Source organism: Idiotropiscis lumnitzeri, chromosome 7 (assembly GCF_059441095.1).
Source record: "Idiotropiscis lumnitzeri isolate Australia: NSW breed Sydney's pygmy pipehorse chromosome 7, RoL_Ilum_1.0, whole genome shotgun sequence".
Lineage (NCBI taxonomy): Eukaryota > Metazoa > Chordata > Actinopteri > Syngnathiformes > Syngnathidae > Idiotropiscis > Idiotropiscis lumnitzeri.
This window is the reverse complement of record NC_142397.1, coordinates 6,172,912-6,197,458: the sequence shown is the minus strand read 5'-3', so window position 1 is coordinate 6,197,458 and position 24,547 is coordinate 6,172,912. Positions and strand designations below refer to the sequence as shown.

At 40.7% G+C, this 24,547-nt stretch overlaps 4 protein-coding genes across 5 annotated transcripts; 1 reads left to right on the top strand and 3 right to left on the bottom strand.

Moving 5' to 3' along the window:
• Positions 1-1,557, top strand: LOC148333240 (high affinity immunoglobulin gamma Fc receptor I-like). Its single transcript, XM_088300688.1, has 5 exons — positions 1-54; positions 167-202; positions 298-573; positions 668-940; positions 1,126-1,557. Exons 1-5 carry the CDS (start codon positions 30-32, stop codon positions 1,395-1,397), a joined length of 882 nt encoding a protein of 293 aa, XP_088156814.1. The 5' UTR covers positions 1-29; the 3' UTR covers positions 1,398-1,557.
• A 763-nt stretch (positions 1,558-2,320) lies between these two features.
• otol1b (otolin 1b) lies at positions 2,321-5,602 on the bottom strand. The gene is made up of 5 exons (XM_088301051.1): positions 5,538-5,602; positions 4,987-5,360; positions 4,820-4,909; positions 3,648-3,719; positions 2,321-3,207 (listed from the first exon to the last, which is right to left on the bottom strand). Exons 2-5 carry the CDS (start codon positions 5,345-5,347, stop codon positions 2,321-2,323), a joined length of 1,410 nt encoding a protein of 469 aa, XP_088157177.1. The 5' UTR covers positions 5,348-5,360; positions 5,538-5,602.
• Positions 5,603-9,904: 4,302 nt separating this feature from the next.
• On the bottom strand, positions 9,905-12,591 carry sptssb (serine palmitoyltransferase, small subunit B). Its single transcript, XM_088300971.1, has 2 exons — positions 12,379-12,591; positions 9,905-10,882 (listed from the first exon to the last, which is right to left on the bottom strand). The coding sequence occupies exon 2, from the start codon at positions 10,879-10,881 to the stop codon at positions 10,639-10,641; it is 243 nt and encodes an 80-aa protein (XP_088157097.1). The 5' UTR covers position 10,882; positions 12,379-12,591; the 3' UTR covers positions 9,905-10,638.
• Positions 12,592-15,300: 2,709 nt separating this feature from the next.
• Positions 15,301-24,098, bottom strand: nmd3 (NMD3 ribosome export adaptor). 2 transcript variants are annotated; one of them, XM_088300561.1, is made up of 16 exons: positions 23,847-24,098; positions 23,375-23,449; positions 22,760-22,894; positions 22,560-22,656; positions 22,328-22,408; positions 21,236-21,364; positions 20,605-20,695; positions 20,082-20,160; positions 19,619-19,715; positions 19,205-19,322; positions 18,218-18,363; positions 16,990-17,102; positions 16,838-16,910; positions 16,601-16,707; positions 16,399-16,469; positions 15,301-15,666 (listed from the first exon to the last, which is right to left on the bottom strand). In XM_088300561.1, exons 2-16 carry the CDS (start codon positions 23,416-23,418, stop codon positions 15,536-15,538), a joined length of 1,512 nt encoding a protein of 503 aa, XP_088156687.1. In that variant the 5' UTR covers positions 23,419-23,449; positions 23,847-24,098; the 3' UTR covers positions 15,301-15,535. The 2 variants fall into 2 exon arrangements, with proteins under 2 accessions (XP_088156687.1, XP_088156688.1); XM_088300562.1 differs by lacking the exon at positions 23,847-24,098 and adding an exon at positions 23,620-23,805.
• Between the last annotated feature and the right edge of the window lie 449 nt (positions 24,099-24,547).

Sequence of the window (24,547 nt, the reverse complement as noted above, 5' to 3'; positions counted from 1 at the left end):
TCCCGCCAAGAAAATGCCAAATAGTCACAATGATAGCAACAATATCCTTTCTTGGTAAGTGTGTACCACATCTATGACACACACACACAATTATATATATATATATATAAATATATATATATATATATATATATATAAAATTCCATAAATGTCTTTTCTATTTCAGTTCTTTCCACGCTACCACAACTCATAGTCTCTGCGGGTATGAAACGATTCAAATTATCTTTGAACATGATGGTGGTCAGTGCATATATTTTTTGTTCAAATATTTTTATTTCTTTTTTCCCTCCGGTGTAGAGACCTCCTATGGAGCACTAGCAGAGTTGGTGTCAGGTCATTCCCGGGTGTTCTCTGGGGAAAGTGTCCAGCTCAGATGCAGCATTCTTGATGGCAAGTCTGTCTGGAATTATTTGTGGTTCAAAGGATCCGAGCGGCTTGAGAACCATGCGGAGATGTTGACTCTGAAGAGCTCTGTTAGCGACAGTGGAGCGTTTCAATGCCAAGGAGTCAGGGAGACGGTTGTGGGAAATGTATATACGCGCAAAAGCCTGCCTGTGGAAATAAATGTGGACGGTAAGAATCATTTGCAGGCATTTTGAATGCCGTCCATAACTACGCATTTTGTAATCTCAGTTGTCTCCGTCTTTCTTTGTGTTCTTCTCTTCAGGAGGTTGGGCCATGCTCCAGGTGTCGCAGCTTCCTGGTCTCGTCGGAGAGACATTAAACATGACCTGTCGCATCCGCGGCCGTCCCCAACCTCACGAGGTGATTTTGTACAAAGATGGCGTGGAAGTCTTGAGGCAAAGTGGCTTCAACCCTAATTTGAGCCTGCGCCTCCTGAGCAAGAAGGACCAAGGAATGTACTCCTGCCGGGCATCTTGGGATGACGACAAGAAAACTCATTCAGTGATTTCAACTGATGTTCAAGTCAATATCTTAGGTGAGTTCGTGTGCTGCTTTTGTCGAGTCATAGACAACCACAACAGGGGAAAAAAGTATTCTCTATCCTTTCAATAGTGTGATTGCGATTAAGCAACAAACGAATCTGTGTTCAAATAAACAAATGTAATAAGCATCAGTATTCTGCTCTTATTTTTGTTTCTTTTATTGCTTGTATTCTCTCAGAGGTTCTTACACAGCCCGTGCTAGAGGTGGTCACTAAAAACGACCTGCTGCTGTTGGATCTGATGAAGCTCACTTGCAGTCTCCAGTATAACGCCCGCAACCCGGCACCTCCCGTACACTACTACTTCTACCAGAATGACAGACGATTAGGAACGGCCACTTCCAAAAACTTTGCACTGGTCAAACGGAGACCAGGCCTGTACAGCTGCAAGGCCAAAGTGCGCCAGCTCGGCCTATGCAAGTGGAGTGAAGCCGAAGTAGTAGAAGAGTGACAAGGACATGAAAGTAGTCAAGTAGCCATGCGTTGGCTGAGGATGATGCCTTCAATTCTTCACATTAGAGATTTGTTCTAAGTCACGTCCCAATTTCACATATATGATACTTGATTATAGGATGAACTGAACAGTGTAAATAAAGATATCATTCCTGCAATTCATTAAATAATAGTCTCCACTCTCATTGTTAGTGTGCCTTGATTAATCCATTGTTGACCATGAACTGATAATATACAGTATATGATATATTTTTATATATATATATATATATATATATATATATATATATATAAAATTAATATATGATATTTATGTAATATATATATATATATATATATATATATATATATTAAATATATTTTTTTATATATATTTTTATATATAATATATGATATTATTATATATATATTATTATTATTATTTTTAATAATAAATGGGTGTGAAGACTTATTATTTTTTATATCCCCAAAATGATCTAAATGAGAAATAACAGTCCCTCAGCAGCTATGTGAACAACTGTAGAACCAATAATCAAAAGGGCAGGTGTGAAATGTGAATATCTCAATACTAGTACCATGCTCAATGGCTTCATGTTGTCTTTTGGATCCCTTATTGCCTCCATGTGGATCCTGTTTGGAGGTTTTGTTGTGCCCCAGAACCCTATTGTGTACCCTGGAATTGCCATTTTCCAAGGTAGGGTTTGTTGTAATCTTGCAGTAGCATAAATGACCAGCTTTTGCTGGACTTTAAAAAAAAAAAAAATTTATTGAAAGGCATGACACAAAATACAAAATTTGAACAAAGTTAACAATGATCTAAATAGTCCATGAATTGCAACACGACTTGCACCACAAAGTACAGTACAGTGGAAGCGTGCTCATTCCGCTGCCACCCCGCTAGATCAGAGGGCACGTTCACCATCACATTGAGTAAAGTAGAAATCCGGAGAAGATGCTGTCGTCCTCACTGCTGGCGTACACCCCGTTCCAGTCTCTGAGGGTCTCCATCCACACCTGATCGCCCGGCGCCAAACGCAGCACCACCAGAGTGGACGCCTGGTCGATGTCTTGGCCGTACAACGAGTCCCGCGTCCTCACCCGTCGCGAGCCGTTCACCACCAGCGTGGCGCGTAGGGGTTGATTCCGTACGGTGATGTGGAAGGAGAAGACGTACACCCCGGCGTGGACGCACACGAAGCTGTTGCTGCTGACGTTGAAGTGGTTCTCTTCGTTGTAGAACACTTTGTCAAAACGGATGGGGAAGCCAGATGGTGGGAAGGATCTTCTTGGGGAGATGCCGACACTGAAGGCCGAGCGTTTCTGAGGCACGCCCGAACCCTTCGCCCCTTTGAAGCCACGCATTCCGCGCTCCCCTCTCATCCCGTGGTAACCTCGATCCCCTTTTGGCCCCTGCACTCCTCGAACACCTTGTGGACCTTGCGCCCCTCTCACCCCAGGTTCTCCCTGCGCTCCAGGAGGTCCAGGATCCCCACGGACCCCAATGGGACCCGGAGCCCCATGCTTGCCATTGATCCCCGGGATTCCCATTGCTCCCGGGATTCCCGGAGAGCCAGTGTCTCCGCGATCACCTTTTGGCCCCCGCTCCCCAAACGTGCCGCACTCCCCCTTATCACCCTTATCTCCTTTAGGACCAAGAATCACTCCAGGGGGTCCAGGCGGCCCCTCTTTGCCCGGTTCTCCCTTTTCACCAGCAGTCCCATTCAGTCCAGGTTGACCTTTTTGACCACCGTCGCCTTTGACGCCTTGCATGCCCGCCTCACCTTTCACTCCTTTTAGGCCAACATCACCTGCAGATTAAAGACATTCATTCGGAATTGTAAATTCATCATATAAGTCAGAACTAGAAGCGAAAGACTTGTTAACCACTAGAGCAGGGGTGGGCAAACTTTTTGATTGGCGGGCCACATAGGGTTCTAAAATTTGACAGAGGGGCCGAACCAGGAGCAGATGGATGAAGGGTTTTGGTAACCTCACCTCAGCTGAGAAAAAAAATACATTTAATTTTAAATGAAAATGGACAAAAGCATTATAACAAAATATCTGTTTGACACATCAGAGTATTTAGGAAATAAAACATTAACAAGGTTTTTTTATTTAATTTTTTTCACGTTCAGCCGGCCGGATTAAAACGTTTAACAGGCCGCATGTGGCTCCCGGGCCGTAGTTTGCCCACGCCTGCACTAGCGCGTGTTGCAACCACTCATTTGGGGCTGTCAAATTTGTGTACCTCTATGCCCTGGTTTCCCCGGAACTCCTGGGAATCCACTTGGGCCAGTGTTTCCCTTTTCACCCTTATCACCTAGCAAAAAGAAATGTAAAATAAAACAAAATAAAGTTAACATTGGATTGAGCAAACATTACTAATGCTTGACTTGGTGGTGATTCCGCAGTTTTTGCAGAACAGGCAGCTGGTCCTTCCTGTTTTTCTACTACTTGAGTGTTTTATATTTAATACAGAGTAGTGGCTTTGATTATATAGCGCATCTCATGCACAAAGTAACTCAATGTGCTTCTATAATTAAATTTACGCTTAAAAAGCAAGGAAAGAACTAAATATATTTTTTTTATAATTAATTAAAGACAGCTTACAACAATGCAAGAAAAAATATACTTAAAATTTTTTTAAAAATGTTTTAAGAGCTTAATGGTAAGAATCTTCCATTTCCATTTGTGTGCGGCATAACTGTTAAATAATGCCTCACCATGTTTGCTTCAAACCTTGGGCTTTGCAGACCTCAGAAACCTATGTTTACATTCCATTACTATTTAGTTAACATATTCAGTTCCTAAAATATTAATTTATAGACCAGTAGCATTATTTTGAAGTCTAAAGCTGATTGGGAGCCTTAAGAACTGGAGTAATATACTCCGAGATCTCTTTGTTCTGGTCAGAACCTGAGCCGTGCCATTCTGAAGGAGCTACAGCTGTGTAATGGTCTTTTGGTATTTTGAGGGAGTCCAGTCAGAAGATCATTCTAATTGGTCAACTCCTGGAGATAATACCATGGATGAGCTTTTCCTGGTCTGCTTGGAACCTGAAACTAATTTTTCACCTGATTCAATATGAATGCTGAAAGATAGAGGGTCCAAGAACTGACCCTTGAGGGACCCCAAATTTCATGGTTATTTGATCAGATTCAAAACTTAAATATAAATAACTAAATAACCTCCACATGGGACCTGAACTTTATTAGGACTGTCACATTTAGTCCTATCCAATTTTCAATTGCACTATTTTGCCATTTGAATTTCAAATTGGTCAATGTGGCCCGTTATAATTGACACCCGTTCATTTTGCCTAACATTAGATGATATGGAAAAAGAATCCAAACAATTCTGGTGATCTACAGAATATAGATGTTCATGCCTGGGACCAAGTTTTTAGAAATTGTAATGTACCTTTGTCTCCTTTCATCCCCTTAAAACCACTCGTTCCCGGTGGTCCAGGGGGGCCAGCCGATCCAGTAAAGCCTCTTTCCCCCGGTGGCCCTTCATACGACAAGTTTAAAATGCAGGAGATACTGAAAAAACAAAGTAGCTCAGTAGAATCGTTTTTGCTTCCTTACCTGTCTGGCCGTTGTCTCCCTTTGGCCCTTGGGGTCCGCTCTCAGGTGGGCAGCACTCACAGAAGTTGAAGTAACACTCGTTGTAATCCAGAGTGTAGTTGTCAGGCCCGACACTGGGGGGTTCCGTGCCTACTGTGTGGTCCTGAGGAAAAGCATGACTGGGGTAGGTGGGCAGTGGCTTCGGCTCGGCAGGGATGTTGCCCATCTTGGGCTTCGGTGTGTGCACTGTGACCTGAGAGAAGGGTTTTTTGGTGTGCTGGTACTTGGGCTTGGGTGTCGTCTTGGCCTCAATGCAGGACATCGCAGTGAGCGTCACCGTGACGACGACTAGTAGAATCCACTGACTGGAGATGAGCCTCATGTTTGAGCGAGATCTAAGAATGGATCCATCAGAAAGAGGAAAGGGCTTTGAAAAGTTTCTCAATCAAGTTTGATCCTGCCTCTGAATCCCTCACATTGTAGCAACCAATTTTTTTGTTAACCAGCAAAATGATTGCCAGGGGTGATAACCACTCAGTTCGATAAAAAAGTGTAAAATGATAAAGACTCACCAAGTTATGCATAAGTGGTGTGGTCATTTATTCTCTGACTTGAAGGCATCCCCGGGTGTTCTGGGTCCATCTGATCTCAGCAAGAAGAGAACAAGCCCACCAATGAGGCTGTCTGCTGGAAGAACAAGGGGGGGGGGGTCTGAAATCCAACGAGGGTAGAGGCTGGATCGGACCCAAGCAGAACCACTGTGCTGTGGCCTCATTTTCTGCGCAGAAAGGTGCTTTTGTGACACGAGATACGAGAAGCAGGAGTAAGGGCCCTCGGTCGATGGGTCACCCGATACGAAAGGGCATTCTTCCAACCACCAAGCAACTAGCATGCTCTTAAGGTGGGACAAAGCACAGCAAAGAAGGTTCTGGGACAGAGGCCAGGCCACTAAAGCTCACAATTTTAGTGGATAGTTTGAAATTCTTGCGTTGCTTTGAAAATCAGTCCGTCCATTTTCTATATTTGGGTTGTCCTCACTTGGGTTGCCGACATCAGTCGAATTGCGCAAATGTTGAACGATTCTGCGACGGAGATGCCGTCACCAGTCTGAAATAGCAAAACTGTGAAGTGAAGGACGTAACAATGGTTAATACGTCACATGACATTTCCCAGATAGCATGCAAATATGTATGTGGGACGCAGAAGCACCCGAAAAAAAAAAAACACATCAGCATCCAAACTCCACGTAGAAAGGCCAGAATCAAGATTTAAACCTGGAACTTCTGCACTGTGAAGCAGAACCACTTGTGCTGCTCAAACATTGCAATGATTAATAATAATCGTTTAATGTTTCAGTCTGACATCATTTCGGTTCAGGTAAGGGTGGGTCCAATTGTCTCGGTCGCATTATGCTAATATTAAACCCGCAAGCTAGCAAAATGAATGAATTTTTAGAGTGTGTTTTCTATGTGAGGTATAACAGGAAGCCATTCAGATAACTTCCCCAATTTGTAGCCTTTCTTGTATAAAAACACCATTTCACAGAACGAACAAAGATCTCTGCCGGCACTGAGCATCCGGCGGAAAGTTCTAGCTCAAAGAGCGCTGCTAATCCCCTTAATCACCCATTGCCAAACTTGAGCTCTTGGTCTTATCTGTTATATCTGAGCTGCTCTAAGTTTTGTGCGACGGCTGCTATTGACGTTAAGCATATGAGCCTTGCACGATTGTATGTTTGCTAGTTTGGCAGGACAAATGATTGCTTTTGATGTTCTGGTTGACGCATCATTTTTTGCTTGCTGCCCGTCTGAATCGGACGCTCATTGTCGGTGAATGTTCGAACCGTGGACACGCTCGGCTTGGCAGAGACCCCACACCCTCAGGGGGATCCATGACACAAGGGAAGGAAGGAAATGGAATTTGTGGAAACAGAGAGGACTGATAGCAACTGAGTGTTTTTTTAAATTTTTTTTTTTATACCAACACTCCCCCCAAGGCCCAGCATGGGTGTGAGTGAACTTTGTACGTTTTTTTTTTGTTTTTTAACTCATTTTGCTAGCTTGCGGGTTTAATATTAGCGTAATGCAACCGTACCGACCGAGACAATTAGCATCTTGACATGCGTCAAACATTTGATATAACGGAGAGAAGCTGGTCACTTATCAAAATAAAATATTTTTCAGCCTCAAATAAAAAATAACCCGGGATAAGTGCATGGGTTTTTTTTCGCTGTACTACAATAAAGTGTAATCGCATCTCCACTCCAGTAGTTGGCAGTGGCGCTCTCGTTGCCTGTTGTCTACATTTTCAGCAGAACTTGTAAAAACAAATGCATGTTTACATTACCGGGAGGAAACTATTAATCCAACAAAAGCTATTTGATCCTTGACAATACTGCATGTGATCAAAAGACTTGAGGTGAAACACTACACTGCCTAACAACACACACACGCACACACACACACACACACACACAGGGTTGTGCCTTATTTGGTTTTTTTCCCCCCTCTGTATTTTCGTGGTGTTGGTGCGTGTGTTTGTGTGTGAAGATGTGACGAGATATTCCTTTTTAAAGCCTCTTCGGGCTTTCGAGACTTGTAGTTGTATGAGTGTCACAGAAGCTCACCTGTCGTTGTTACCCACTGTCACGGGCGGCAAACGATAGAGATGACCTCTGACCCAAATAAGGTGTAAACACAGGTAGGCTACTTCATAAAGTAGACGCAAGTCGAGAACAAGCCAGCAGGAAAAACTGTCTTTTGTTGAAGGAAAGGGAATTGAGCAGGTTGCAAAAGAAGGTTTTAATGGTTTTGTGTTCCTACAAAAAGATGGTGTCCATTTACAAGAGACCCAATTTTTCATTACAGTGCAGCTCAATTGATTTATTTATTTTATTAAATTAATTGTTATGGTGATTCTCCTGCATTATAGACACAATTTTGCAAGAAAAGTGCATCATTACTTAACAAAAAAGGAAAAACAATTTTTTTAAAAATGATCCTCGTGAGGAGAAACAGATCAGATAATGGATGGATGGATGGAGCAAGAGAAGACGGGATAAAACATTAACTGCTGGCTCCGCCCCCCCACATAAACTCCAACATATGCAGATAACATAGTAGAGTAGAAAGTGAAGCCCTTGAGGCTTTTCATTCATCACCATCACCGGTCAAGAACAGGTTTGGCGACTTGCTCTGTTATTGTGCGAATCAACGCTATTGTGCCAGCAATGTGCCTGTTTAAAAAAAAAAAAAAAAAAAAAAGATCCAGTGCCTGCTGCCTAGTTACTGCACATGAGATACACAAGAGCACTTTTGAATGTCTTTATTTGTGATTTGGCGATTAAAAACAAAAACTCTTTATTCATCATACATGTGTAACAAAGCACATGAAGTTGGAGCAAACTGTACGGTTTTGTTTCATGGCCACAAGAGAACATAATAAATATTTTTTGAAAAAGTGTGGTAATTGACATTGAAACCAGCCAAGCATTTACCAGTACAGTATATAAATATAAAACTTTGTATAAATAACAGGCAATCATCAAGATCACAAATCAAACAAGTGTGTGATTAAAAAGTGAAGTTAGCACCAGCAGAAATTCTCAAACTGGGTTCCACAAAATAATTTGCAAAGGACTGGTGGAAAAAAAAAATACATATGAATTAGCATTATAATAAATTGATATTTTCTTTTCTCAAAAAGACGCGTCATTTTAATTTCTATGGCATTCAGGGAAACATGAGATAGCAATGCTTGCATCAGGATTATGGGGAGGGGGGACCAACGTTTTTGAGACCCCCTGGTAGACCAACCATAGGGCGTGCAGAGCTTTGCTTTTCATGCAGGCAACTTAAAGCTGCAGCATGCGCCAACAAAACATTTCCCTTTTGGGCTGAGTAAGCCGCAGATTAAGTCAAGTCTTATCAAAGCGAAAGCCAAACCCCACGCGTACAGTGCTAGGGGCGTGCTGAATCAATATTTGCTGGTGTTCAGTGACGAGCACACCTTCCTGGCATACCGGCAGTTAAAACACTGGAGGGATGGAGGTCAGGGCACAAGGCACATATCAGGATCATCATTGTGGTGGACTCTTTCCCACTTATTCAAAAGCAAACATTCCACATCCATCTTAAAACGCTTTGGATTCATTGCGTAGCTTTTAGTATTTTTAATTTAGCATCATAGTGAATAGAACATTAAAAAACGCTGTAAAGTGAATTCAGAGATTTGTTTATAAATGCATTATACATGAAGATACTGAACTACGTCGTTATGAGTTTTAGTTTTCCTGTTGTTTTTTTTTTTGTGCATGGCTAAAATGGTATTTGAGAGCAGCAGGAGTCATCCCATTCCAATCAACTATTGAAAAACTTGCTTGCTTTTATTCCCCTCAATGGCTATCTGGCGCAATTGTGAGTTACTTAGACTAACTACAACATTTCTACCACTAAGGTTAGGTTAGGTTAGCTATATGAAATGCATCTTCTTCGGATGCCACAATTTACAGAACAGTTTACAAATTAATTTAATTTAACCATTTGCCCAAGTCTTGTGCAAAGTCGTGAGTTGGGTCGTGATCTGGATCATGAGCTAGCCTGTGAGCTACTTTGTAGGTCACGAGCTAGCTTGTGAGCTATCTCGTGAATGACTTTGTAGCTGGTGAGCTAGCTGGTGAGCTAGCTGGTGAGCTAGCTGGTGAGCTAGCTTGTGAGCTATCTCGTGAATGACTTTGTAGCTCGTGAGCTAGCTCGTGAGCTAGCTCGTGAGCTAGCTCGTGAGCTAGCTCGTGAGCTAGCTGGTGAGCTAGCTGGTGAGCTAGCTGGTGAGCTAGCTGGTGAGCTAGCTGGTGAGCTAGCTGGTGAGCTAGCTGGTGAGCTAGCTGGTGAGCTAGCTGGTGAGCTAGCTCGTGAGCTAGCTCGTGAGCTAGCTCGTGAGCTAGCTCGTGAGCTAGCTCGTGAGCTAGCTCGTGAGCTAGCTCGTGAGCTAGCTCGTGAGCTAGCTCGTGAGCTAGCGCCTTTCGTGCAAATAAAAAGAAAGGCCACAATAATCTCTCAGTTATTTGCACCTTTTCACCGCTTATTTTTATTTTCAATTTATCCTCCATTATTTGCTGTACAACTATCCAGTTTTAACCTTTGTATGTCAGGGAGAAGCTAAGTTTAGCCTGGTTTGTTATGGAGCGTATCACGCGCATTTCTACTACTTTTCCCACCCCCCCCAAAACAAATCACCTATAAGCCATTTATGTTTAAAGGTAATAGTTTGTGGAATATTTATGGTATTAATGATATAATATACGCAATTGTAAACATTTTGGAAAGCCACCAATTACTTGCCTTTTTTTACCATTTGTAAAAGGGCTCGGTCTCTATCCATACCAAATGACAATATTGCATAGAAATGCAGAAAAAACAGCAAGAACCTGGGTAGACTGTGCAGGACGTTTCACATTGGTGCTGTTGTTTTGGTTAACAATGTGGATCAACTCAGGCCTCACGTTAACCATTAGTGAGTTTAGGATATGAGTAGTTGAGCAAATCAAGCAGCGTCTCAATCTCTTCAAAAGTTGATTAATCGATAATCATTACCACACAATCGGATTCATTGTTAATCAATCGATGCTCGTCCTTGTAAAGTGAATGTGGCTTCTTGAGGTAATTGCGACCCATCTTAGTTCATGAGGGCCATGGTGCTTTCCGGCTGGCCGCCGCAGATGCCGGAGAAGAACTCCAGCGCCAGGCGCACGTGGATGGGCACAAAGACATAGGAGGTGTAGATCACCATGGCGACGGCCGAAAACAGGACCGAGTTGAAGATGGACTTCTCCCAAGGCTCCAGCACGTAGATGCCGGTGACCAGAAGGTACTGGTAGTAGAGCCAGGCCAGGTACTCCCTCAAGTTCTTGAAGGTCATCCTGCAAGATGGATTGATGCAGATTAGAGGTAGGTAATACTCGCAATTTAAAGATTCCCTTCGTCCTATTCTTTGTTCTTGCTCTGATAATTATTATTCCATGTCATTCTTTGGACTCACATCTTCTTCCACATAATTCATCGAATTTCATTTCATTTCTTGAGTTACGAGTGACCCCGTCCTTCATGAGGTTTTCGACATACGAGCCGGCCGCTGTTTATTTTTTTTTGCTTTGAATTAGAGCAAAAATTTACGATACAAGTGCTGGATGGTGCCAATGAACTCAACTTACTTCGCATGTGTAAACGTGCGTGTGTGTGTGTGTGCGGCTTCATTTTATTGTAAGCTTCAGACCAAGTCAGTCAGTGTTGTCATAAATCATATTACAACAATCATGCAAACAAAACAGTTTCACGAAAGAGTGATAGGTGTAAACATGTAGACTGCACTTCTTAAGAACTGAATTTATATAAACACGATATAAATACAGAAATAAAAAAATAATTACAGAATAAATGCAATCTGTAAACCCAAATTAATGTCACTCACTTTTCAGAGAATATGACATGCATATTTTAGGCATGTAGGAGGAAGACTGTGTACCCGGAGAATATCAGATTTGAAACCTCAACCTCAGAATAGCAAGCAGATGTGCTCACCAATCATTCACAGCGCCACGTTGTGAATTCATATCAACTTCTAATTGGATTATTAAAATTGTTCCCATCTATGTTTTTTTTTTCTAACCACAAATTATATTTTTTAAATTTATGCAAACAAAATAAAAATAACGTGGTAACAATTGGCAAATAAAATGTTACATGGAAAATAAATCTTCATATCAATAAAGTCAAGAAAATTGGATTAAATTATGAATTTAGCTGAAGAGATAAATAAGCAAATATTTACTGCTCATGCATCTTTCCAAAGAAATGGTCCGCATGCTTTATTTCAGACTACTTCTAAATTTGGCAGGCAAAATAAAATGACATTTTGAAACCATCTAAAAGTGAATGATCATGTATTCAAAATTATTACCCACTTTTTCCCCTGTGGTTTTAGTTAGCAGTGGTCTCAAAATATGATATGGTTTCCTTGTTTATCTACATTTAAAGTAAATTAAATACGTCTGTGAGAGAAATAGTTTTCATTAACTGACAGTTCCAAAACATGAAAATTAAACACACCAGAAACACACGTACAAAGTCAATTTATTAAATCCGGTGGCTTTCAAAGCAACGGGTTGAGTTGCGAGGGGGCGTGGCCAACAGGTGCGCGTATTCTAGAATTTACTACCGACTCAGAAAACGTATGTCAATCTTCTTATAACCCTACAGTCATACAAATGTCTATTTGAATAAATTCAAGCCGCAGCGTGGGTAATATTTTTATAGCCTAAATTACATGTTACAAAATTACCTCATTTAAATGATAACGATGATCATTGGAAATACCAACAGTTGTAAAAGTGCCAAATGATCAAAACTCGCCACTCACCTTGAAAGCAGTGACGTATCCTGGTTATGACGATTTATAAAAGTCGATCGCGGCCAGTTTGCTGCTGCGCTGGTACCGTTCTCGCGGTGCACCGGGAGGAGGTGTGTGTGTTTTGCCTCACTAGTTTGTGTCAAGCCTACATGTGGTAAAACGTGCAGAGAGACAACAAACGACACCACACCCACTGGCTGTATGGCTTTGCTCCACCACCACCATCGCCACCGCAACAGCTGCTCATCTGGCTGACAGGTGCAGAACCGCATGCAAAATACCCGGGTTTACGGAGGCATTTGAACGCACCTGGAAACTTTTGCGCGCGGCATCCTCTGCAACCACTTTGATGCTGAGGTTGCGCCGCAGTGACGCGGTGAGCTCTGCGTCATATTCAAGCCTCTCAGTTATGAACACGCCATGGTGGGAAGTACAAATATTTTTGTTGCTCTGCACACTGTAAATTTGTAGAATACATTTTACCCTAAAAAGACTATATTTAGTCCCTGTAAACAGAGTAAAATTTGAGAGTAGAACATCGAGCATAAAATTATGCATAAATCTTACTCTGAGAACTTTATGCTGAATATTTTACTCTGAAATTTTACTTTGTCAAATACAGACTTTTTAGAGTGAAATGGACTATGAACTTGACTGTGTACTGAAGTAGATTTTTCAGGGATCTGTACTTGACTTGAACAGTGGTGCCTTAAGACAGTAGTATAGAATTCTATTGAAGCCCCAATATTACAACAATTTTTTTAAAGAGGAAAAATCTCACTACGATTACTTGTTATTAAAAAAAACAGTAATGAGATTTAAACAGTTTTTTTCACATCATTTTCATTTTAGTGCTTTACAGATGATCAAAATATATTGTTAATTATCAACATGTTTTGCTCTATTGTTGCTTAAAATGTTAGAATACTGCATCATAAATGCTATTCAAAAGCCCATCTAAGATGTTTCCTAATTTGGGCTATAGCATTAAGATAGTTGACTCAATGATAAGCTATGTGGCTGTTTTAAATACACGTGTAATTTGATTTTTTGGTCCCTAAACTTTAATTGTGATGGCAATGATAAACCTGGTGTCTTTTAAAAAAAAAAAAAAAATCCTTCAAAACGTGCAATATATTTTAATTAATTGACCATTTCATTAGTGATGTTGGGACCTAATTCATCACCAATTCAAATTTTAAATGAATCATTTTACAATACAGAAAAAATAATAATTAAAAAGTGAAGCGTGGAGAGTCTCTTAGGCAGGTCAATCTGGAGCAGTGAGAAGTTTCCCAGGGGAGTAAAGAACTGTGCCAGTTAGGGGTTGGTTAGTAAGTTATACGCCTTAACTACTCAACCACAGTTGGCATTACAAGCTTATTATATGGCATAGCTTTACTTATCATAGTAAGTGAGTGCAGGTAAACAGGCCAGCTCAAAGCCATTAATCTATTAAAGCACATTGGCATGGACTTGCAAACTACCGGAGAGTGAGCATGAGGTGAGGTATTACTTTGCCACAAAAAGACAGTTGGGAAATCTTACTTGGCCATCTGTACACTTTGCTGACCGTCTTCGTTCCTACCCTTGACAACAACATCATGCATTATTGATATGTAAACACAGGCAGCGCCACCATGGCCAAATGGTCACGCACAGGTTCACACCGCTGTAGTCTCGATGCAGGGAATTCAACTTTTCACTTCAATTTTAAACATCTCGAAACCAAAATGCATCTCGGTTTAGTGAGATAACAACAAAGCTGTGAACCTGCTGAGTCGAGTGCGACTCCAAATTCAGCGTGAAGGGTGTCGGAGGTTACACGGCCTCAGTTTGCAAACATGTAAAGGTAGCAAGGAGAGGTGGGTGATGGGACATTGTTCGACTCCCCCATCCACACTCAGACCCACCCATGCGATTTGCTTCATTCACTTTCCCAAGATCAAATAACAGTTCAGGTTTTGGGAGGGAGGGCACGAGCACTCCCTTTTTCCTCAAGCGTCAACCAGATTTCACTGGTTCATTCCTCCAGCGTGAGATCACACGCATTATGTGTAATAAATTAACTACTCAAATCCCTTCTAATAATTGAGTTGTTAAGACGCTTTTGTCAACTCCTTGTCTTAAACAAATGTATCTACAGGAGCACCTACATGGCACTTAACTTCACTTATTTGAATGCCATCCATCCATGCGCTCAACAAGCATGCCATCTTTAGCTTTTATTTTTTTGACACTACAATGTTGTCTTTTGTTTTCCTACAACAGAGATACAATCAAGGTTCTCAGATGACACACTACCGGTTGAAAAAGCAAATCCACACAAGAGCTTTGAGTGGTCACAATTCCTTAACGTGGTTCCTGGTTCATCTTCGGGTGAGATGCAAAGAGGGAGTTTTGACTGACTGTCAGGGACTGTGATCATGTGATTTGTGGAGATCAGGAAGGAAAGTTGCCCCCGGGGATGAATAAAATAAAGTGGAATGGCTGGAATTGATTTGGTCTCATTTTTAGAGTCAGAATTTGACTGAAAATATTTAGAGGGGGAAATTCACTTTAAGTCACACTAAACAAATGGAGTCACATAGCTAGGAAATAAAGGATTGACAGATCTGTGTTTTACGGGAGAAGAATAACTATAGGAATCGACATGAAGTCACAACCTGTCAAATATTTAAAGTGAAAACTAGGGCGTTGAAATTGATAAATTATGCTACTGAAAAAAATGTCATAGGGGCGGAAAAAGACATCCGGGAAAGGGAAATCTTAAGAATGATTAAAAAAAACCACTCTTAATAAAAATTGACTTCTATTTTATTTTTATTTTTTTTATTTGCCCAATGCAGTGAAATTATTCCCACGATTCTTGCCTTTAATGCTACAACAGCGCTCTCTGGTGGATGTTTCAAGCAAGACATCCCAAAGTAGTTGGCGTATAGATGAATATTTATTTTCAAGAGTGACAGTCCCATTTATTCAAAATATGACATGATTTTCCGATTGGTGATAATGCTGTTTCTTTAGGAAAAAAATGCAGGCAGAAGCGCTGATGAGCTCAGTAACTGCCTTATCGACAACATATTGAGTCTCAATCTGTGAATTGCAAATCATGAGTCGCTTTAGCTCAACTCTTGCGGCGTGGCTTTATCAGCATTCTCGACCTCTACTCCATCACGTCGTCGCCCTCGCCTCCCGTGGCGTCCGAAAGGCTGAGCTCCTCCAGCATTTCTGCCAAGGAGATACGCGGCGCGCCGTCGTCATCCGTGTCGCTCTCCACTGGGATCTTGGAGGCATCTGAAATGAACATTCAGCAATTCGGTAACAATAGAAGCATGAGCAAGAATGTGTTATGTGTAAATAAATTTGAATCACACACAGTCCAGTGATTCTCAAAGAGTAGTTAAAATAATGTGGCCTCTCTAGCTGTGTGTGAAAAAATTATTGAATTAAAAAAAAAAATTCTACATTTAAAACATCAAGTAAATAGCTATAGTTTATAGCTATGCAAACACCCTGTTTTCTTTTTTCTTTAAATTCATTCCAATAAATGTTTGACTTTTTAAGTACAGTTTGTTACTTTATTACAGTCCTCCAGGACTTTGAAGAACAGTTTGTAAACATTGACTTAAGAGAATTTGTTTAACTTAAAAAAACAAACAAAAAAAAAACAAACAAAGAGGAAAAATTACTTGGGCTGTTAAGAATGACTATTTTCTATATTTAAGAAATTTTCTATTTCTACTTTTGATGGTATTTGAAAAAAAAAAAAAAACACCTTTCTTTTTCAGTGGTTTTAGAACGACTGAAAGGCAATGAATGTCTAAAAAAAAAACTCCAAGGAAAGAGAGCAATGTTTTGCGATGTACCAGTAGTCAACCTGCATTTATTTAAATAAAACACCATTGCATATACATACATACGACACTAAATATCTGGGAGGGAGTATATTTTCATTGACATTTTAAGCCAACACAGTTAGAGCATGGGGACAATTTTAGCAGATGTGGAAAGACGGCAGATGCTCACCTCGGTAGATGTTAACATTCTTCCTCAGAGCCTCATCCTCCTCCAGGTCCTCCAGGAAGTCCTGGAATTGTCTGAGGACACAAATGCAGAGTTAAGAGAGGATATCCACTATTGCCAGCCAACAGAAAAAAAATAGAGTGGCAATCTGAGCTGATGCCAATCTGGGGCTATCTTTTTAGTTAAAAAAAAAATACTGAAGTACCTCTCATCATCAGTATCCATGCCCTCTTGATCTTTAGCCATCTCCTGAAGTTTCCAGTTCCTGCGTCTCACTCTGCGACTGCGGTCGAAGCTCTTCTTGATCAGCACCTTTAAGAGTCCAGTTGATCTTTTAACGACTGAAAGCCCTCACATCAGTACTGTGTTTCAGCATGAGAGGGCAGTATAAAGTTAAAAAAAAAAAAAGATGCTGCAGCATTTAGGTGAGGAGACATCCTACCACATCAGGTATATGATGAGGGTTCATCTTATTCAAGAACTCGTCGTTGACGTTGGAATTGGCAAAGTCATACCTGTCGGGAACAAAACGGCAGCCTGTAATCACACTTTTTCTCAAATGGAGAGGCACTATCATCTGTCATCCATACTCACCCCATGACCAGGTCTCCGATGTTGAGCAGGTGGCCCAGGAATGTGCGGCAGTGGTACTGCTGACTGGTGTCCATCTCAGAAGTCTTCTGTACCCAGAGCTCAGCCAGAGTGTGCTGGAGGAGAAGGAGAGGAGGTGAACTGACACTGTCTCGTAAGCCATTGTAATAGTATGCAATTTTAATTTAAATAATAGAACAATTAAAAGAAACTAAATAAAATAATGGTTCAACACAAATGCCATATACACAAAGTACCAAACATAAACTGTACCAAAGTAGACGACACAGTTCTTAAAAACAAAATGCAAATGAATTAAACATGAAAGTTAAATACAACTGAACTCAAGGGGAAGGGATCTGTAATTGCGGTCAACTACGTATGGTTTGATCTTTGAGATAGGGAAAGTTTAAAAAAAAAAAACACTATGGCAAGCAGGTGGCAGCACTGGGTCTCTTTTGGATGAGATCACCATGTATCATCAAAAACGGACCTCTAGAAATTCAACCATCTCAACTAACACGATTGATCAAAATGTAAATTTACTGTAAAGAGTGTCACTAAAGAGGAAAAAATAAATTTAGAAGTAGAAGCGATGGTGTAATATATATATACATACATGTGTATGCACACACTACTAAATACTACTACTACTAAATAGTTTGTCAAATGAAAATTTGACTTTTTTTCTGATGAAAGAAGAGAGTGGACTTTTCTTTGGTAGATTTTTCTCTTAAATTGTCACTGACCACAATATTTTGTGGGTCTTGAAAGACCAGTCAAAATGCTTTAAAACGGTTGGCAATATGCGAGTCCCAGTAGCAGCACTGCGACAACATAACACATCAAGTGCATCACAAAGAAATAGAGCAACCTTATAAAGTCAGCGAAAACATTGTGGCCTTAGTCAAAATTTTGTCTTTGTAGCTGTAATAAATTATGTTCACAGGTTCAATTAACTGTGACAGGAGCATCAATAATAATAATGGCAATAATAATAATAATAATAATAATAATAATAATGCATTCTGAGAGCTGTGTGAGGGAAAACATTGTTCCCTCTGCAATCGATAGTAGAACACTTCTATCATGCTGGCTTGAATCCCACATGCAGGTTCAGGAATAATGTAATGGCACACTATTGATTTTGCTTCCAAGAGAATAGCAATGCCCCCCGACACCCCCCCCAGAATGCACGCTGTTGTAACCACACACAAACACCCCCGCTCACCTTATTGGACCTCATGCCAGCTCCAGCAGCCAACTTCTGGTCTCTGATGATGTCAATATCCATAACGATAAACTCCTCCAGTTGCCGTGGGTTACAGAGGCTGTTGAAGGGTTGGCGCCAGTACGTGCTGCCATCAACCTCGGCAACTGAGAGTGAGAGGAGAGGATTTAATATATAATAAGCATAATTGTGCGTCATAAGCGCAAAGCCGACAAAGCGGCGATGCTCCAATTATGTGGCTTACTACATATCTTGCGTAAAATAAATAAATCAACCATGATGCGCTCTTTAACTCCCTTAAACTGTAGCCCTTTCACACAGCACTACTATAAGAAATCAAAGCAATGAGTAGAGGGAAAAAAGGTCAACACAAGCAAATACTGAGGAAATAAATTAAATATGGGCTGTTAATTAGTAAGAAAAAAAACCTGAGCCTTGAGGCCATTTCTGAATTCTGCTTCAAAAATGGCCTGGCCTTTGAAGAGTAATTAATAATAAGCATGCGCTGATCAAAATGTCAAAATTCCGCTGAGGAACACGTCAAATTACACCGGAAAGAAAAGGGAAAATTGCACGGCGGCTAATTGCCGCCATACTTTCACTGATTAAGCAGCTCCCCCCCCTGAGCCGCCTTGCCGCTAACGAGCGATGACGGCTTGCATAACAAATATGTTTGCCGCCGAGCCCGCCCTCCGCGCATCACGCCGTGACATGACTGGGAGCACGTGGAAGACAGTGACGAGGATGCCATGAGGGCCGCAGACTGACTGACTGGCATCTTACCAAAGCATCTGGTTCACTGATGCGCGGACAGTGTGGACAAAAGTATTGGGACACATTTCGATTCAGAGACCATGTATAAATGTTTTTATACACACTTTAATCAAATTTACATGGGGGGGGGTTACTCTGCTTCATTATGGTTGGTCGATACTTGTCTTTCCCTCATAATATTCCCCCATAAAAATACATGCAGCCTGAACTTACTCTGCAGTGTGTTTGGGTCGATGAGGTGGATGGTGCTGGTGACGCGGACGCACACGCACACTTGACCCATGTTCCCCAGACTCTGCGCCAGCCGCGGCGACAGGCACACGACGTTGTCCTGGCAACAGGAGACAAGTCAGTGTCCAAATGAGGACTGTCAAACTGTTGAACTGAAAGACTGCATACTAAAATGCTCTTTAAAAAAATGTGGCAACTATCTTGGTATCAAGGCTCTCATTCAAAAGTATTGCAACAGTGAAACCAATTTTTATTCAGTGGCTCTCATTGAGCTTCTTCAAATCAGTTTTGAAGTCAAGGTCTGAAGGTTATTGATCAGATTTGATCTCAACATCCCAACTTGATGACATCGTGTCTATTTGAAAGTTGTATGCTGGTGCGAGTGTACGAATATACCTTGCAAACAGGTACTATCTCCATGGAGTACGTGCTCTTGTAGTTGTAGGTGTTTGAGTGGATGTCGTGAGAGATGAGGCGCTGGGACACCTTTGATCTGTCGAGTTGAGCAAAGACAGAGATTTTGAGAACAAATTTAGAGCTAATCTGACCCGGGCTCAGAAAGGTTTATAATAATTAGAATGCACATATTGAATGAAAATGTATTGGTTCATCAGCTTAGTTTTCTTAACGAACGCACTAAATGGTCTTTTGATGGGGACCGGGTCGGACCACGAATAGAAAAATCCACATTCTGACGCATGATTTTAAGTTGTAATATCACAAATTATCAGTAAGCTACACCGGCTCCAAACATCCCAAACCAATTCTTGTCTCCACACTCACAAGAGGTATTAAAGCTTCCCATAAATAAGTGAAATGTTTCCTCATCGCCGGGTAGGCCTTTGTTTACATTGCTTACCTGCAGGGCACGGTGCACTGGAGGAAGTCGACCATCTTCTGAGCGTGCTGCTTGGAGCCATAGTAGAAATCGATGCCCTCTGAGATAGAGAGAGGCAAGAACATCAAATGGTGCTGAGCCAATGAGCAAAAAACACAAAGACATAAGGGAAGATGGCTGCCACATGATGTAACAAATACTTTAAGATGTGGAGAAAAAAAAAGCATCTTGGACGTCTTTAGCCGTCAATGGCAGTAAATGAGTTAAACGTATGTTTACTCATGTAGAGCAATTGGGTTACTCATTCACTGCCAGCATCGGTAAAATGAATGGACTTATTGACGTATATACCCGTCAATGGGAGCGAATGAAGAAAGTTGCCTTGCCTTATGTCGCATATTATTGTCCAATTTACTCTGAATGCCACCTCAAAAAATGTCTCTTCAAGTACCACCATTATGACCAACATTAACATACCATTAATAACAAATAAATAAAAAAAATAAATAAATAAATAAAAAAAGAATCCTAATGGACAACGCACCATGAATTTCTTTGATGTTGAGGGTGTTCTGGTGGAGCTTGTGCTTGAGGATTAGCTGCTCCAGATAGTAGAATGTCTTTTTGTGAAGAGTCTGTCGGAAATAAAGAGCATCCATTAACAAAAACAGTACAGCCGAAAGAGAATGGGCCGTCAAAACAGTTTTACAGTCCTAGATGCTAAAAACAAACAAACAAAAACACCTTAAGGAAATGTATTCCAGTGGAAATAAACTTTTTTTTGTGTCCGTCTAATTTCAGATGCTACAAAGTAAAAGTCTGCCAATCTGGAGCAACTGCACCAACTGTTGAGCTACAGTATGTACCTGCAATAAATCCCTTCATAATAGGGATTATTCATTTATATAGAATATGCCCCAAAGAGGGTAATAATACAATGCAATAAAATACAACTTTATTGATCTAGCGCATTTCACAACAGCTGGAGCTGTAACAAAGCGCTTTCCATATGGTGTAATATAAATTACCGGGAAATTAGCACACAGAGTCCGGAATCAGAATGATGGTTCATGGAGTGGTGTTCAATTTATAGACTGAATATTTTTGCTTTCAACTTCACTGATCCACTAAAGTCACCTGAGTAAATGTGATCGTAGTAGCTCATAGTCACTTACCTTCTGTCGAACTTGAACCACGGCCTTCCAGAAATCTTTGGCTTCCACGCGGTGGCAGTCGTCGCACATTTGAGCCTGGATGACAAACTCCACCACGAAGACTTGCTGTAGGATGGCACCGTTCATCACCTGCAGAGGCCAAAGCGATAGCTACAGGTTAGGCCATCTGCTCGGCAGCATGCCGCACAGCGGTCATCATTACGAGCGCTAAATATTTGCTGTTCTCATCTTGACACCATTTAGTAAGTAAAATACATACAAATAGAAAATAGTATTTACATTTTTGTGTAAATTACAAACCCAGTTCCAATGAATTTGGGATGTTGTGTTAAACCGAAACAGAATACAATTGTTTGCAAATCCTGTTCAACCTATATTTTATTGAATACACTACAAAGTCAAGATATGAATGTTGATACTGATAATCTTCATTGTTTTTAGCAAATAATCATCAATTTAGAATTTTATGGCTGGCATAATACGCCGCACATTTTAAATGGGACACAGGTCTGGACTGCAGGCAGGCCAATCTAGGACCCGTAAACTTAGGTTTGTACTTGACTTGGGTTTGTCTATGAAAATGTGACTTGACCATATCCTAAACAGTTTTCATCTCAACGTGGGTCTACACTTTTACTTGCAATCTTCAATCATTTATAATTTCCCCACGACTCTGAACAGGTTAAGCAGTACTAAAAATGGATTGATGGAAAAATATTGTGGTTATCTTCTTTTTGGAGTAAGGTTCATGCAGAGTACGTTCAATGGAGCTTATGAGAAATCTTTTTCTTTTGTGTTTGTTGCAATGTGCAGAGGGTCATTGGTTAACAATACACTGAGATATACGACATTTTAAGGTTATGAATGATGCGCAATGAACTAGCTGTGTAGGAATATGTAAGGCAAGAACACACAATTACCGCCATACTTCCTACCGCTGTTTTTCTGTAAAATTCCACCACAAATGTAAGAAGGTTCTTATAGCGCCTCTGTTGGTCGAAAAGCACGAAGACCACATCTAGGGTATATTTCCATTTGGCCCAAGCATGAGAATAGTCAATAAACGAGCATTCTAAATCAATTGATCATTACCTCCTTTTGGATGGTAAGTTTCATCTTAATCCTTTTTGAGTGAGGCTCTGTCCACAGGAAGCCAGCATCAATAAGACGCACCTAGAGGAAGATGGGTGTTGCAAATGCATGAAATACTGCAAACAGCATTTGTGTATTCAAACAGCACAATTCCGTCACTACCAGCCTACTCAGGTGACGTGAATATATAATTTCAATTATCAATGGAAATGCTACTAAGTTTAACTCGTACTTTGGTCATAGAGCTTTTAATTTTTTTCAGACAAAGAGTGAGCAGCTCCCTGGATTCTAGAGCACACTGCAACCATGTGGCTGGAGGCTGCAAGTACCTGCAAAGAGAAGGCAAATTGAGCCAAGCAATGATGTTTTGAGTCCATGATTCATAAAATCGCTTTAGGGTTAAAAAAAAAAAAAAATTGACAAAGGACATACCGTTCACATTGCTTGCAGAAATGCACTGTCACTTGCTTGGGAATTCCCTCCGATATGTCAACCTGAGTGCGCAGACAAGCCACGCACATATTGGCCGGGTTAGGAGGAATTGGGACTCCACAAGTGCAGCACAGGCTGGAAAAAATTGAATAGAACATGAACAATGTTCATGCAACTCAAGTCAAGCGTTATTTATAGTGGCTAACTCCTAATGAAAGTTACGGTACCAGAACTTTTAGGAATCATGCGAAATATAGGAGAATTAATATAAAGTAAATATCAGTCTTTGTTAGATATTAATTTAGTTGTTTTTTTTAAATCATGTAAAGCACCAACGAGGCATGGACGATTAAAAACGTATATCATTTCATTTGTGACATTAAAATTGTTTGGGGGTGTTGGCTTCCATAATTCAAAGTGCATCTGTGAACAGAGGAGCTAAAAAACGGTCATAGTTCCCAACTTAGTGATTTGCTAACTATATTTAGCGACCTTTCGCAACCCTCAAATGACTATTAAAAAAACCCATAAGAAAACAATAAAAAGGGGGAAAAAGATAACCGGATATTAATTTAGAAACGTCATTGTTTTACACCCAAGACGTTGACTACTTACATTCTTCCCTGGGTGCTTGTGGAAACAGATTGCATATACTCCATTCTTGGTTATCTGAAAGTTTTGTGAGGAAACCTGCGGACACAATCAACAGTTGTTGATGTTTTTGTTATTGATGCTGTTGCTCGGACTAGTGCCATCGAGAGTCACCAGCGAGTCATCTGGCATAACTTGTTTGGCAGTTATTACGCGGCACGCCCATAAAATGAACAATGCTGCACAATAAGAAATGTGTGGATAATTACCTCCGGACAATTAAAAGCAGTGACAAAGATGTAAGAACACTGAGGTAACACTGATCCTCTGGCTAATGCGCAAGTGTCAAACACTAAGCATTAGCATTAGCATTAAAAGGTCTATTACTTGTTCGGATAGTAAGCAGGAGTGACATTGGTGATAGAAACGATGCGATACAGTACAATAGAAACCCCGAAAGTCGAAACTATAGTAAGTAAAGCGCAAAGATACTTACGAGCGTTAGTAAATAATGAAATCCAGCACACTCTAGCTGGTCCACGTTTTTTCCATCGAGGTCCGTGGAGAAAGGCTAAGTGACGTCACCCATGTCTAGAGGACCTGGAGCGGCCTTGGGTGCGCCTGAGTAAAACTAGCCAAACATTGTTTGTAATGAACAAAAAATGACATGGACGATTTTCGAGACAGTAAATAGATTAGAGTAAAATATCTATCACATGGGGTGAAATAATGTTCTATCGAGGCATAGTGTTGTCGGTCAAACTCACTACTACTCACTACGACGCATTCAGGACAGTTGGAAATATCTGCACACTACCACAGTCGTGTGCCCGTATTTGCGTACACCCGTGTGCGTACATTTGTGTGTGCGCGTTTTTTTAAAACCACATTGTATACTGATTACTGTGCCGCTTTTATTTTCTTATTTTTTTGTATGATATGCTTAGAATGATCTTGTAGGTTATTTATTATCAAGATAAGTGAAGGAACAACCAGTCACAACACACAGACCACTATCTGAATTAACTTATTTCATAATTATCTGAAACTATAACGCCATTATTTATTTGTTGAGGTTGTTCCAAAACCTTACAACACTAATATCAATTTATTTGGTTCTAAATCTTGGTGTTTTAAAAACGCTGTGGTTTTCAAATTGTTCTCGCTCCACTTTTTTCCCAAACTTGTTAGGGAAAA

What these genes read in the sequence shown, in the direction of transcription:
- LOC148333240 (XM_088300688.1), top strand. Translation starts at nt 30, where the DNA reads ATGATAGCAACAATATCCTTTCTTG. An exon ending in AGCAACAATATCCTTTCTTG is followed by an intron (nt 55 to 166) that starts GTAAGTGTGTAC and finishes TTTCTATTTCAG; the next exon opens with TTCTTTCCACGCTACCACAA. An exon ending in TGTGGAAATAAATGTGGACG is followed by an intron (nt 574 to 667) that starts GTAAGAATCATT and finishes TCTTCTCTTCAG; the next exon opens with GAGGTTGGGCCATGCTCCAG.
- otol1b (XM_088301051.1), bottom strand. Translation starts at nt 5,347, where the DNA reads ATGAGGCTCATCTCCAGTCAGTGGATTCTACTAGTCGTCGTCACGGTG. An exon ending in GGGAGACAACGGCCAGACAG is followed by an intron (nt 4,910 to 4,986) that starts GTAAGGAAGCAA and finishes TGTCGTATGAAG; the next exon opens with GGCCACCGGGGGAAAGAGGC. An exon ending in GGGGATGAAAGGAGACAAAG is followed by an intron (nt 3,720 to 4,819) that starts GTACATTACAAT and finishes TCTTTTTGCTAG; the next exon opens with GTGATAAGGGTGAAAAGGGA.
- sptssb (XM_088300971.1), bottom strand. Translation starts at nt 10,881, where the DNA reads ATGACCTTCAAGAACTTGAGGGAGTACCTGGCCTGGCTCTACTACCAG.
- nmd3 (XM_088300561.1), bottom strand. Translation starts at nt 23,418, where the DNA reads ATGGAGTATATGCAATCTGTTTCCACAAGCACCCAGGGAAGAAT. An exon ending in TTCTGCAAGCAATGTGAACG is followed by an intron (nt 22,657 to 22,759) that starts GTATGTCCTTTG and finishes TTCTCTTTGCAG; the next exon opens with GTACTTGCAGCCTCCAGCCA. An exon ending in ATCGGAGACCTGGTCATGGG is followed by an intron (nt 16,911 to 16,989) that starts GTGAGTATGGAT and finishes TGTTCCCGACAG; the next exon opens with GTATGACTTTGCCAATTCCA.